This window comes from Harpia harpyja, chromosome 5 (assembly GCF_026419915.1).
Source record: "Harpia harpyja isolate bHarHar1 chromosome 5, bHarHar1 primary haplotype, whole genome shotgun sequence".
NCBI classification, from domain to species: Eukaryota; Metazoa; Chordata; class Aves; order Accipitriformes; family Accipitridae; genus Harpia; species Harpia harpyja.
Window position 1 is genome coordinate 55,717,892 of NC_068944.1, and position 14,765 is coordinate 55,732,656.

Consider the following 14,765-nt stretch of genomic DNA (forward strand, 5'->3'; position numbering starts at 1 on the left):
GTACCACATAAAAAAAAAATCAGAGGGAGAAAAGGAGGAAATGAGGTAGACTTCATACTGGAAGCTACGTTTAACTCTAGTAGAAGTGTATCGAATTGTCAACAAGTGATAATCAGTCATTTTTCACTTGCAGGAAGCTTTTCAGGTTGGAATATACTGGGCAAACACTAATACTGTGCACAAATCAGTGGCAATTAAACTGGTTCATAATGTGACTTCCCCGAAATGGAAGGATGCTGATAATGGGGAAGTGGTAACGTTGGACGAAGAAGGTTTTGTTGAAGCTGAAATAAAACTTGGTGCTTTCCCAGGTCATCAAAAGGTTAGAAGAAAATTATCATGATTTATAACTTTATCATTTAAAAACAAAGTCATACAGCACATGAAAACAATCAATTGCTATGCAGTGTGAAAGCTCCTCCCTAATTATGTTAATACATGTAAAACATAATGAGGGTATAAACAATATATGAAGTATAATTTAAAGAATTAGATCACCAAAAACATTCTGCCCAACTCATCAAGGTAATGCAATATCTCCTGGAAAAAGAATTAATGAATTCTCAATCTTGTTTGGAAAACATTGACAGATGTAACTTCAAAAGTATGTGATGTGCCTCCAGTTATAAAGTGCATGAATATAGACAGGATCTCCACAGTTAAAAAGAAAATGGCAGTTCTGTCCCTATATTTCAATACCTTCTGTGGTTTTCTGTGTGACCTCATAATCGTTTTTTATTGTCTTACAGCTGTGTCAATTCTGCATTTCTTCGATGGTTCGGCAAGGTATACAAATTCTACAGATAGAAGATAAGACAACAATAATCAATGATACATCATATCAAATCTATTATAGGCCACAGCTCTCTGTATCCAAACCCCACTCAGGAGAAGAGGTAAAGCACTGTGGATACTGTTTTTATTTGTCATCTGTGGTACATGGGTGTTTAGATTTGTATATTCTCAACTGCATATAGCAGAGCTTGAACAGAAATATTTAGACGTAAGAATGACAAAGTATTTTATATCATTTTAATTTAAAATACAGAATCTTGGGTAAATTAAACTCTAGTAATTAACTGTGATCAGAAATCTGTGCAAAGCAGGAGATTCTTGCACATTGCAGAATTAGTTCTGCCTGTTCTCCATCTGTTCAGGCACTAATGGCCATTTCTGTAAAATAAGCAGTGTAATCTGTAGTAGCTGTTGAAATTGTTCTCAGAATTTTTACTGAGTTTGCGTGTAAAAGAGGTATATTGGCCTGGCAGGCTGAAAATTTTTTGTTATCCTTTTGGGAAGATTCCAGTTATCTGAACAAAGCTGCAGAACTAGAGACGTGCCCAAGGTTTATGTATTTCAGCGAACTGCATCAAATTGTGAATATCAGTTTTCTAATAATCGCACAGTATATTTAAGGACTAGCTTACAGGAACCAAAATGTATGCATGGTCAATATATTTTAATCAACCATTTATACATATTTATTGAAGATTACATTTATAGTCAAATATGTGGAAAGAATTCTCAGGGTCAAACTTGCTAGAGGAGTTGGCAGATAAACAAATTTTTTAAGTTCTCTATTTCTGTATTGTTTTCCTTCTGCATTAGTTTTCTTCACATCGGTATCTACATTTGTGCATTGCGCATTTTGTGGCAGTCTTATGGGTTGGGGAATTGGAATAATGTTGAGGCTAAAATCCATTCTTAGTTTTATATCTATAAATGGATTTTCTTCTCACAGTTATGTTACAGTGATGTAACTTGCTTTTGGTAGAGTTCTGTTGTGCAACTGAGAGTGGACGGTAGACAACTGTGCTCAGTTAACTGCATAACTATGCCTGAAGGCAGAATTTGGCCAAGGAGATTTTAACACAATGGACTCAGTGCAGCCTTTAGTTAGTTGAGGTCATTGGCTACTTGAGACTGTTCTGTGCAAGATCAACATGAATAAACTGCCTGTTAGGAGCCAGCATGTCGTGCTACCACCATCTTTTTTCTTTCCAGAACTTCCACTCACCAGACAGTACAGTGTTCAGCGTCAGTCCAGCTGGGGCACCACCCAGCAAGATGCTGAGCACTGTGCCCTGCTGGGACCTGATGTTGGACACCAGTCCCTTAACGTCAGGGGCACCTCTTACTGAAAAACGCATGCTGCTGAGTTTCAGTCCGTGCGGCTGCGCTGGGAGTTGTGAGCTGTGGAGCCTACCAGCTGTCATTAAACAGGAGTTTCCTAGACAGAGCGTGGCAGTGCCCACAGGGGTTTGTAATGAAAGTGGATTTTGTACCAGGTACTGTACGCTGAACAGTCATACATAATGAACTTTGCTTGTTGCTATCAAGCCTCAGCTAGTAATAAACAGTAAGAGATTAATGCAAAAGTCAGAGTAACAGATGCCCCCCATATGTAAAGGCAAGTCTTACTTTAATTTAAAAATTGTTATCTTTTGATGGTTTTGATGCTTTTATTATAAATGGTTTAATGGTATAACCGTGTACAACTTGTACAATTTTTATAATGTATGGGCTGCTATTTTTTTACATGCATACAAAGTAAGAGCATGAAAAGTTTATATTCAAGATTATGGTCTTTTTTAATTTGTGGTAACAATTTAAGAGTTCAAGAACAGGGTGAAATAATAAAATACAAAAATTTATGTTTTGTTTATAAAAGGTAAAAGTATATTTTAGTAAGAATAATGAGGATAAACAGGAAAAGCAAAAAAAGGGATGAAACTATTTTGAGACTACAACAAGGAAAGATTTCCAAATTTTAAAGCTTGAAATATCCAAATGTGCATTCCACTTACAAATAAATGCATCCAGCTAGTTAAAAATAACAGTCCAATGACTTGTCAGATGCCCAGCTTCAGTTCTCAGACCTGATATCTGAATCTATTCATGCTTATACTGGTAAACAAGAAACAATCCGCTGAAATCAGAGAAGCTACATCAGTGTATATTACCAGCCATATGATCTTTCTCTTGCCTGAAGTGCTTGATATTGTTCAAACCCTCATACAGTTCCTCTGCAGAGTCTAAGAGATGTCACTGTGGACACTGAAGTTTCTCACACAGACTTCAGATGAAAAAATTTTTTAATGGGAAGAACAAGGAAGGGATTCCTTATAATTCTGAGATAGGCATAGAGGATCTCATGTTCCTAATCAAATTTTCAGACTGTTTGGATTGTTGAAATCACCATGAGGTGAAGTTTTTCAGAAATAGCCAATAAATTTGCACAACAAAAAAAAAGAATTTGTGTTTATTTGTGAAGACATTTTATGTAGCTAATGAGTAGAACTAAATTAATTTATTTTCACTTTGGAAATTTATGTAATGATGATCCATAACATTAACATATGAGAGGGTGATAGCATTGTGGATCATTCCAGGGGAGCAGTCAGTTACAGATTTATGTATTTGTTAAAAATATCTTTCATGTGTATCAGAGAAGTATGTGTGCAAATTCCTCTGGAAATTTTTAAAGATTTATGTTGAAAATTCGGGCCTACAATCTCATGTTCTTAATTTAATATAAATCTCTGCTGGATAGGGCTCTCATCTTGCAAAAACACGTGCTCAATTTAACTCATGAGTAGCCTCTATGAAGTGATTTCTTCTCTAATGTTGTTTTTTCTGCTATTTCCACGTGTTCTTCTGTTTAAATATAATTCTCAGTGGAGATATGTACTTGTCTAAATGTATGTAAGTATCTGTGGAATTGGAACTTGATCATAAAGAATCTTACAGATGCTAGTTCTGAATGTTTTTAATTGTCCAGAGTAATAAGACGTAGATTTCATCCAAAACATCCATAATCAAATATATCTGCTTCTGTTTTAGAGCTATAGCACTGACTTATCAAGAGCATCTTGGCGTGACGTACCTAACACTTACAGAAGATCCTAGTCCTCGTATAATTATCCACAATAGGTGCTCCATTCCGTTGCTTGTAAAAGAGAACTTCAAAGGTAGGTAGTATGCAGTAATTAGAAACAGTGCACTGTTGTAGTATAAATTATTTTACTGTATCTCCAATACAAAGTTGAGTTCAGTATGTGTTTTGGTTACAACAAGAACTTGATGCCCTCATAAAGGTCTGTCTCAAAGTGAGAGGCTCCGGAAGATACTGAAGCCTGGAAGCTATTGGAGCTGATCATGAGGTCAGAAGTATGAACTTACGTGGCTCCAGGCTTTTGGGTCTCCTTGGTTCCAGCTGTCAAGGTGACTCGGCTGTAGGAAACTAGTAGGCAGTGGAGTTTCACTGACATCAGTTCAATCCCATGGAACATTTAAATTTCCTCAGATTTGCAAATGTAACACAAAACATATTGTCAAAATTGCAGTTACAGTATGTTAATGTAATGATTAGTGGAACATTATTTATGTAAATCTTAATGACATAAAAAAGAAAAGGAAAAAACCCAAACACATAAGATTCCAACCAATAGAAAGTAATATTTTTGTCAGTGATGTTTCAGACAGAAACTTCCTCAGTTGTGTAAGCGTAGGTGAGTTTTGATTTAATATGGGTTTTAGAAATCCCTAACCTTGTATATTTTATACAATTTCAGATACACCAAAGTTTGAAGTTTATTGTAGAAAGATTCCAGCTGAATGTTCGGTTCATCATGAACTTTACCATCAAGTCTCCAGCTATCCAGATTGCAAAACAAGAGATTTGTTACCCAGCATTCTTCTGAAAGTGATGTTGTCCGATGAATTAGTAAATGAATGGAGTGATTTTGTGGACATCAACAATCAAGGAACACAAGTAAACCATTATAAACTGTTTCCTAGTTCACAGCATAAATAGTTGTCTTCCTGACCTTCACAGTATATTGTTCCTCTGCAATAAGCATATCCTTTCTGTTGGTTTTAGGTTTTTTTTATTTAAGTCTCAGGAGCTCTTCCTCCTAAGCCCCTTCTTGTGGAAGTTTTAGAATACAGATTACCTTCTTCACTGGCCATTTTTAAAAATAGCTATATCAAAAATACAGGCTTTCTGGCGCTGAATTTTTTCACTTTTTTTTAATCAACCTTGTGTTCCCTGGAAAAATCGGTCCTGAAAATTTCTGGCCCCTGTAAGCAAAGAATCCCCTGGGATGCAGGAAAATCCTTCTGTTTGGTAACTTAATTATCACAGGATTTTTATCTTTACATCTTGTACGAATCATCACTGTCATTCTCCCTCTGTGTCTTCACAGAAGCTACGCATGTCTTTCTAAAGCAAAACAAAAAAAACCTTTTCTTTCCTTCTGTTATTTTTCTCCTGTTTTGAGGTAAATGAAAACTTCCTTGACTGGAGTAATTCTTTTTGATGGGAATTTTTTCCATCTTTGAAGTCATTAGTTTACATGGAATCAACATAAACTGCTTGGCTCTTTGAAAGAAATACTAGTTTCAGATGTTTTCCCTGGGGACCAATCACAAAATGCTCTTGATTATTGAGTGTTATGTTATATAGCAAGTAGTTCAGTTTCATTCAGCAAGCCAGTCAAGCAATGCAAGGTTTCAAATTTCAGTCATTAATGTTATGCCAGACCAGGGTTCTTTATAAGTATCTGGCTCCTAGAAGGAATTAGATGCTAAGACAACATTTGGGGATCATTGTCTACTTGAAGAACTCTCCAAATAAAAAGTGTAGCCTTCTGTTATTGAAGTTTTAGGGTTTACATGTAGAGAATTTCCCCAGGATTGCTCAGACAGTCTTTCTCTTAGAAAACTATAAATGTAAATACATAAGGAATATGCTAATAGCTTCACATACAACTCAGTTCAGATCGTGAAATAACTGGGATTTAGAGGATCTTAAGTAATTTATACCCTTTCTACCTAGTCACAGATAGGTACTTCCTATTCTATTAGAAAGAAGATTTTATTAATTTATTAAAATTAAGGTATTTATCATCAGAATCATCTGAAATTGGAATTAAAATGACCAATCTTTAAGATCATTGAGGGGTTCTTAGAATAATGAGAGTGTATTGAAAATTCAGTAAATGTCCTTTTTTCTCCAATTCCATCATGCAGGATTCTGAATCTCTTTCAGATAAGCAAAGGATTAAAATTGACATATTTAAATTAGAAATTCTTTTATATGTAATTCTCAGAAGAATAAGACATAACTTGATGAATGAAATTTAATTATCTGTGCAGGGTTATTATAAATAGTGTAACAAGAATCAGCTTAAATGCTGATCCTACTAAACTTCCAAGTGTTTTTCCTTCTGGTGACTTGTTAACAGCAGGAAAGAATCTTCAAGACAAATAACTGTTTATTTTACCTGTGCTAGCCCACAGCCTGTGTTATTTCTTGAGTTTGGATTCCTTTAAATTATAGCTTCTGTCACTACAATTTAGTAAACAATTGTGTTTGTAGTAGCCCTACAAGAAAACAGAAGCCAGCTTGCTCTAACGAGGACTACTGTGAGTTTTCCAAACCTAAAAAGACCTTAGTCTTTTATATTCTGGAAAAACACAAAACTTGCACAGAAATATTGCAGAATTTAGCTCCAAAAACAATATGTCATTTCTTTAAGTAGAATATTTATTCCTAAGGACAACATGTTCAGAATGAAAGTTTGCATATCTGTAAGCAAGACGTGAACCTGTTGTCAAGTTCCCATTTTCCTACCTTTTTAGACGTTTTACACTTTCCAATAGCCTTTTGCCATTTCTTTGTGGCAGCACCTTGCTTGTGAAGGTGTTCTCACAAAACCAGTTTAGGTGGCTTAAAAATGCATTCAGTGTTGAGTTGTTAAGCAAGTCTTCATGAATCCAAAATGTTACTTATTTTTTAGTCTTCACGTGTTTTGCATCATGCTATCAGCCATTCATCTAACCAGCTTTGAGCTAGGGCATAACAACATAATGTTAATTTAGCGCTTGTCTTCCAGAGGAGAAGGTGGGATTTTGCAGAGCTCCAGGAGTATGCCTTTCTCCTTAATCCAAAATCACAAATTAAAATCTCCTATTAATTCTGTTCTCCTATAACCTCCCCCGCCCCCAGCACATCTTGCTTATTTCTGGAGAAGTTTCATATTAAAATGTATTCAGTTATACAGTTAAATGATGAGGTGCAAATTTCATCTTGCTGTACAACTGAAATACTTAAAGTGTCAGAGCTGTTATTTTTCTGAAGTATTGAAATCTGTTTCTTTTTTTCCTGAACAGTATCATGATTTGAGTAAAAGATCTCAACCAGAAGGCATTAATAGGATTAATTCAAATTATGACATTAAAAACAGTAATTTCAGTAGCATTCCATATGTTTCTAACTCTCTCTGGTAGATTGTGTTCTTAACTGGCTTTGGCTATGTATATGTGGACATTGCCCATCAGTGTGGAACAATAGTTATAACCTTGGCCCCAGAAGGAAGAGCGGGACCCGTCGAGATCAACCTCAACAGGTACATAAAGCACATAAAAGATGATAAAAAGCATTGCCAAACAGTGCTGAGAGGTCAGTCAGCTTTCTAAGTGTTCACTGACTTAAAAACTTTGGCTTAACTGTTCTTTTTATTTAATACTGCTGCATGTTCTGTGGCATATGTTTGGACCATATGTTATGCTTTGTATATCAGTTAAAAAAGGACAATCTAACATGAAAAAACATATCACTTTAGGGTAAACACTAGATGTCTGATACAAAAAGAAGTCCTGAGTTGTTCATTAAAAAAGATGTTTTCCATCATAATTAATTTTGAGTGTGTTCATCAGTTTAAAATGTATTTAGCCAGGTCCTGCCATCCATAATCGTACAAGCTCCCACTAAAATTGATAGGAAGCTTAATGTGCAAGGGCTGTAGAAATAGTCTTACAGTCAGTAATTAACTGTACTTGATTATAACACTCTTCCTTAGAAGACTTCCCCACTTCCATTACACACTGCAGCCTGGTCCTCAGCTCCATTCAAGTGCAATTATAACACTACCTATTTCCAAGATGCAGAGTGCCTGGCCTCCAGCAATGCTGTTACAATTAGAGTGGAATTAGTTGTACTGTTTTTATTTGCGCTGTAATGAAGCATTAATCCCCAAGAAACTGGTCATCAGCAGTACATAATAGCTCACTTGCTAGTTAAACGTGGCAATGGGCAGTTAATATTGGGGGTGGAGAGGCCCTCAATGCCATCAGTATAAAAATGTTGTGGTGGCTTCATTGGAGGGCACTTGCTGTGTGTGGTGTGAAATGAATTATCCATAATAGTAACCTTCAGTAGTGGCTCCCAGACAATATTGTGACAGCTGAGGCTGTATGTGAATTATCAGAAAATTGTGTTTGTTGTCTGATTTAATATCTGGCTCTGTTGCAAATCTAATAGGGAATTACTGTGTGTATAAAGACGTCCTTGTCCAAACTATCCTGTTGATTGATAAGAAAGAAAGAGAAACCTGGCATAGATGTGTAATATCCCATTTCTTAGAAGACCTCCTGGGTGGTATCCACTGTGGTGATTAGGGCTGCCAGATCCCATTAACATTAATGGGACTTGCACAATGAGTTTCCCATGTATTATAGAGAAAGTCTCTCCTGATAGCTTTTTGAGAAAGAAAGATGCCTTCAAAATACATGAAGTAACAAAACTTGTTTTCCCCCCTGTCTAGAAGTCAAGAGCAGACCCTGTCACTGAAAATGTTCATCAGTCAGTTAAGTCTCACTGCGTTTGATGATATTACAAACCACAAAGTGTCATCTGAACTTCTGCGCCTCACAGCAGACAACGTTTTCCTCCACATGGCCTCAGCCACCAGCTACCTGAGACCCCTGTCGCAGGAGTTCCAGCAGGACGCCGTGGAAGGCCTCCCACAATTTCATAGTCTCCAAGTGTATTGTGAAGACTTGCAACTGGACAATCAGTTGTACAGCAAATCCAATTTCCATTTTGCAGTCCTGCTATGCCAAGGAGAGAAAAATGAAACTGTGCAGTGGTCCAGAGTGAACAACCTCATTGTTTGTAACAAAGATTTGGAAAGCTATAAGGAAAACTGCTTTATAAAACTCTGCATTGCTTTTTCCAAGGAAGAGAATTTCATGTTTCACGTGAATGACCTCAGCTTTGAACTCAAACCAGCTAGGCTGTATGTGGAAGACACCTTTGTTTACTACATTAAGACTTTGTTTGATACATATCTTCCAGAAAACAAAACCCCTTGTCAATCCATTAATACTTCAGATAGTGCCCTGATACTGCCTGAACAAGTGAGAGAGCATGCAAGAGCTTTAGTCAAGCCAGTGAAGTTAAGAAAATTAACGATACAACCTGTTAATCTCCTTGTCAGTATCCATGCTTCCTTGAAACTGTATATAGCCTCAGATCACACCCCTCTGTCCTTCTCTGTGTTTGAGCGAGGACCCATCTTCACCACTGCCAGGCAACTTGTCCATGCCTTGGCCATGCATTATGCTGCTGGAGCACTTTTCAGAGCAGGTCAGTACTTTTCCTTAACTTGTAACATTTTTCTTAGGTACCAGGATTCTGTGATTGTCTCTCAAGCTGAATGACCTACATGTTAGCCGTACAATTACTGTTTTCCTCAGACACTGTTTGATAATGATATTTTCAGACACCTTTCATGTCCTGCCATACGACAGAAGGGAAATAAAATGGCTGAGCAGACACCAGTGAAGATTTGTAAAGTTGTGCTAAACATTAGCCAGCTGCCTGAAGGCTTTACAAAACCCTGAACGCAGCATAAAAATGTATTCTAGCTGGCTTAGGTTTTGTCATTTTATATTATAGCACTAGTCAGAATCAACCCACATTCCTCACATAAACTCCCCAAAACTACATTTAATCAAATTATTCAGCATGTTGCTCTGCGTTCAGAAGTAAATTATAGCCCTGAATGTTGTTTTGTTGTTAAACCTCCTTTTGGCTGCAGTTTATGATTAGGAATCTGTCTTTCTTCATACAGCCTTCATGCTAAACTGGCACACAGATGTTTGTTGTCCTTTGATCCAAGAACTATGAAGTTTGCTGTTACTAACTTTTTCCCATATAGGATCAATAGTAAGCAATTAGTCTATTAGGTTAGCAGGTACATTCTGTTTCCCGTAAATATTAATTTAGAAGTCATGAAATTTGGTCTCTGATGTGTCTTAGCGTGGAGCAGAATTTGTATCTGAGACAGGAGGAAGCTCCTCCATGATCACAGGCAACGTAGTCCACACTGAAACGTGGGATATATTTTCCTGAAATAGTAATGGTCAGTTTTCCTGAAATCCTGATGCTTCAATATGTGCTGCAAGCACAGCTGCAACCTGATTTCTGTGCCCAGTTTCCAAAGTTGTACACATGCATTTCAGATATTTATAAATAGAAATAGTGAGATGCTGATCTGGTCTTTCACTGTGTGCATACCTGACTTTCACAGCTGATTATGGCAACTGTGTACACAATTGTGGACCAGAATATTGTGCACCAATTCATTATTTTCTTGCATTATTTTCCTTGCAAAATTTGCAGGTTTTTCTTTTTACTACTTGTTTGGATTTGTTGTACAGTCAAATCTCATAGTACAAAAAGGGAGATCTAGTTTCTTGCTAATTAAACTGTAGCCAAATATGGTACACGGTGTGAATGTTTCTCCCCACAACTGGCTAGGAGTGGTGATACAAGTGGTGATAGACTGCAGCAGGAAATTGGGGTTATACTGGCTTTTCATGCGCAACATCCCAGGTGAGGCACATATGCTGGTTAGGGATTCCTGAGCCTGGTCTTGGTCTTTCCTCCTGTGCTACCCTTGTAGTGTGCAGCAGTGCACAAGCCACTCCTTGCTCTGGGCTTATGATGGAGCTGAAATCAAGCAAGTTTAAACATTAAGAAATTAAGGTTTGCTTCAGTGGAACTTCTCTTGAGGAAAATACATAAGCATATATTTAATTACTACTTAAATCCCACTCAAAGCACTAAAACTAAAATGTATTGTTTGAAAGGGGTTACCATGATTAAAATCGTGAATTTTATTGATTAATGTTTGTTTGGGCAAAGATGCTTTATTTTGAAGAGTTTGTGACACTTGTCAAAAGGCTGACTGTGTCAACAAAGTTAAAAGGGAGGAAAAAATCAAGCAAAAAGCTTTATATGGTCTGCAAACCCTGAGTCCTTTCCTCACCATCAGGTGAGTTACACTTCTTGGATTGGTCTCTTGTGGAAGATGACCTCACTCTCCCGCATTTTAACGACATTAATCTGTAAAAAATGGGTTGTTTGAGCCCCTTCTGCTCACCACTGTCCCATGCATAAATTGTTGTGGCATCTGCACAAACAGCATTCCCATACAGCTGTGCCTTATGCTCCAAGTGGGATATAGTCTCATTTTGCCCTTAGCTGTGCGCAAGACCATCGCTGCCCTCTGGGAGGGGGCAGGATTTTCCCCAAAGGCTGCTAAAGGGGCTGTATCAGGCTGCCCCATATGTTGCAAAGGAGCAGCCAGCATCCATGTCTCCTAAGCAATGAACAGGGCTGGAGAGCTCTGCTCAAATACACCGATTAGCATTGCGTGTCTCAAATTAGCAAAACTTGCAATGGAAATCTCCCATCCTTTTCTAATTAAGTTGGCTTCTATTTAGTAGTTAATAAAATTCTATTTAAAAATATTACTGGTATCAGCCAGAACTAACCCTATAGTTGCCTATAAAGAAAATGTAGTGACTCTCTGCTAATATAGTCATAATTATTTCATATTCGTGGATATAATTACTAAGCATACTTTGGGAAATGGTAACCTGACATGATACTGTATTTCTGCAAAGCAAAATGTAGCACAGAGCTTGTGAATTGAGGGATTATTCCTGATTCATCATTCTCCTATTCCCGACTTACTCCCACGCCTTCCTGCTTGGGTTGGGTGGTCCATGCCGGCAGTGAGGAGCCATTAGTTTTGCTCTGGGCATTGGCCAAGGAGCGTCACCCTTGCTGCAGGTTGCACATTCCTCCCATGCACTCTCCAAGGGTGAGCACGCTCCTTCCAGAGCTTCCCAAAACTGATAGCCCGCAGGCCAGGGCCAGACTGCAACAGCCCATCCCCGGGATACCAGGCAACCCCTCAGCTTTGTGTTTAACTGGTTTCATTCCTGGTTTTAGTCCGATTTTCATTCCTAAACACGCTGGCTGGCCAAACAGGTGAGTGGAGTTGGAGTCTCCCGTGTCCCAGCCTGGTGGTACCTACTGGGAGTGTTGCAGGACAGCAAGGCACTAAGCCATGGTGTCGTGCAGCCCCTTTCCATCACACCACCACCTCAGGACAAGCAATGCCAAGAATATTTAGAAAAAAAAAAAAAAAAAGAAAAAAAAAAGGCTGTAAGGGATTATTGCAACATTATTGATCAGAAAAAGCAGAAAGAGCATCTCTTCCATCTGTACACACCTCCCCACCCCTCCAGCTTTTCATCACTTCACACAGTGGCAAGGATAATTTATTAAAAATACTACAGCAAGGGAGTCACAGGCCCAGCCTGGAGCGCTGGCTTCCCCTGGTCCACGGCAGGGAAGGACTGTCAGGGGGACGCTCCTTTCCAGGGCAGGCACCGCGGGGCCACAACACTCGTTGCTGCTCTGCTCATCACGTTGCCAGTAGTACTTGTTATTTGTTTTCATAGTCCATCCCACCCTCTCCCTTATGTCCACTGTGGTTCCTGCTTTTTATACTACATATACTGGAGTTCTCAACCTGCCAGGGCTGAAACGTGGGACAGATTCAACAAGAATAATAGATTTTCCGGGAGCTTAGACTGATAGTATGAGATTAAATCATTTCATATGAGGAACATTTTCTCTTCTGTTCAGTTTCATGATTCAGCGTTCCACAGGAGTGACTGGGAGGGGTTAATAGAAAACAAGAAAAGCATCTGGATAGCAGGAGTTTGCAGTGATGAGATGGGAATGGGGAGGGCAGCGCAGATCAAGGGCCCTCGGCAGGAGAGCAGGAGGCCAGTCTGTCCATCTTTCAGTCTCCTGGCCCTGATGCGCCTTGTGTCGCTCTTACAGTGCCAGTTGAAATTCATGGTACAGGGACTCAAAGACCAGGCAGTTCCCATTTAATGTTTATTGCCATTTCTGAATCGCTCTCTCAGGGCTGCCGAAAAAAAAAGTTATTATTTCCCTAATAAATCTGCTGCCAACCAGCCTGAGAAAGACAAGACCTGCAAACAGCTTTCCAGCAGCAGATTGCTGCACGCTCGGCCATCCAGCAAGCTGCTGGCAACCCTGCATTTATATAGGAAACCAGATCCACAGATACCTCTCCTGGGATATGCATAAGGAATACTCCCTGATGAGTAACCTAATCAGCATGTAGATGTCATTGCTGTTTACACAACTGTACTGAGCAAAAGACATTTGTCTGGCTTTCACTGCACTCTGAAAGAAAATGATCAGCTTAGAAGGGTTGGGGTAGATTTAAAATAACTTCTTAAGCACTTGTCAAAAATCTGCATCCCCTTTCCTAACACTCCATCAAGCAATTGACCTGCACACTCCCGTAAAGCAGGACATTGTACCAGCGTAAACTCCCTGTCACAATTCTATCACATAAGGATGTGAAATCACATTGCTGCCTTATAGCGTCTAAAACCGAGCCAGTGATCTGAACTTGCGGTCCCGCTCCTCCGTAGCTGTGAGGCTCTAGCATCCACCTCCCTAGCACACTTTTAGCAGAAATACGGGAAGCTCCTGGAAGGAAGTCATTCTAAAGCTATTTGTGAGTTTGCCAAAAGGATTTCTTTGATTTACGAAGTATGAAAGATTGCCATTTCTGAATTCATAGTGGGTGAGTTATTTCCTGTGTTTTGCTCAAAGGAAGTTCATAATGCGATGGATTCTGGTGTGAAAAAGATAATTAAGGAATAACCTTTTCACAACTGCTGCTTCTGCAGTTTTTGCAGCCATAACATGTGTCTTGTTCCTCCACACAGGCTGGGTTGTCGGATCGCTGGAAATTCTTGGAAGCCCGGCTAGCCTGGTGAGAAGCATAGGGAACGGCATAGCCGATTTCTTTAGGCTCCCCTATGAAGGGCTGACCAGAGGCCCAGGAGCATTTGTCAGTGGAGTTTCCAGAGGAACAACATCATTTGTAAAACACATTTCCAAAGGTAGAGCTTTCACTTTGTTGCTCCAACTACCGCTTTGTTGTCGTGTGTTGTTAAAGGATGTGTTAAAGTTTTAAACAATATTGCTTGCAGCTTTGTTTGGCTTGCTAGGCTGCAGTGAAGTGCTGGGAGGGTAACAAAGCTCACATATAACATCTTATGTATTAAACAGATCACCGCTTAACTATGGTGCGTAAGAATGTTTAAGAAACTTCAGAATTTTAAACCTCCCAGTGGGAAACGGGATTGGCTCAGCCAGTACTTTGTGTGATAACTGCAGAAATATTAAAGGTGTTCTGTACTTCTGCTAACCATCAGAAATTCTACACTCTGTCGCCTCATCATATTTATTATTTCTTTTTTTTAAAAAAAAAGGTAGATACAGTTGTCATAACCGTGTGAGTACGCGGATAGGTTTTGACAGCAGGGCTGGGCTGGCCGGAGCACAGGAGCGGCTTTTGTTCTGCGAAGCCTGTACGAAGAGTGCCACCGCGTGGCTTCGGCCGCCCGGGAGAGGCAGACGGCGGTGCGGCCGCCCCGGCCGCTCGCCGCGGCTCCAGGCTCCCCCAGGACGCGTCCTCCCGGGCTCCTGCTGTAAATATTTGTTTGCCTTTCCGTCGCCGCCCCGCTCCATTTCGGTTAGCCTTACAGAAGTTGGGGAACTGGGGAAG

The 14,765-nt window shown here is 39.3% G+C and overlaps 1 protein-coding gene across 6 annotated transcripts in view; it reads left to right on the forward strand.

Moving 5' to 3' along the window:
• VPS13B (vacuolar protein sorting 13 homolog B) overlaps positions 1-14,765 on the forward strand; it is a 486,767-nt gene that overhangs the window by 453,611 nt on the left and 18,391 nt on the right. For all 6 annotated transcript variants that reach the window (XM_052788600.1, XM_052788599.1, XM_052788598.1 and 3 more), the window contains exons 50-57: positions 134-322; positions 750-896; positions 2,005-2,288; positions 3,844-3,971; positions 4,575-4,774; positions 7,294-7,412; positions 8,610-9,433; positions 13,921-14,097. In XM_052788600.1, the coding sequence (XP_052644560.1) occupies positions 134-322; positions 750-896; positions 2,005-2,288; positions 3,844-3,971; positions 4,575-4,774; positions 7,294-7,412; positions 8,610-9,433; positions 13,921-14,097 (2,068 nt within the window). The remainder of the gene's footprint in view (positions 1-133; positions 323-749; positions 897-2,004; positions 2,289-3,843; positions 3,972-4,574; positions 4,775-7,293; positions 7,413-8,609; positions 9,434-13,920; positions 14,098-14,765) is intronic.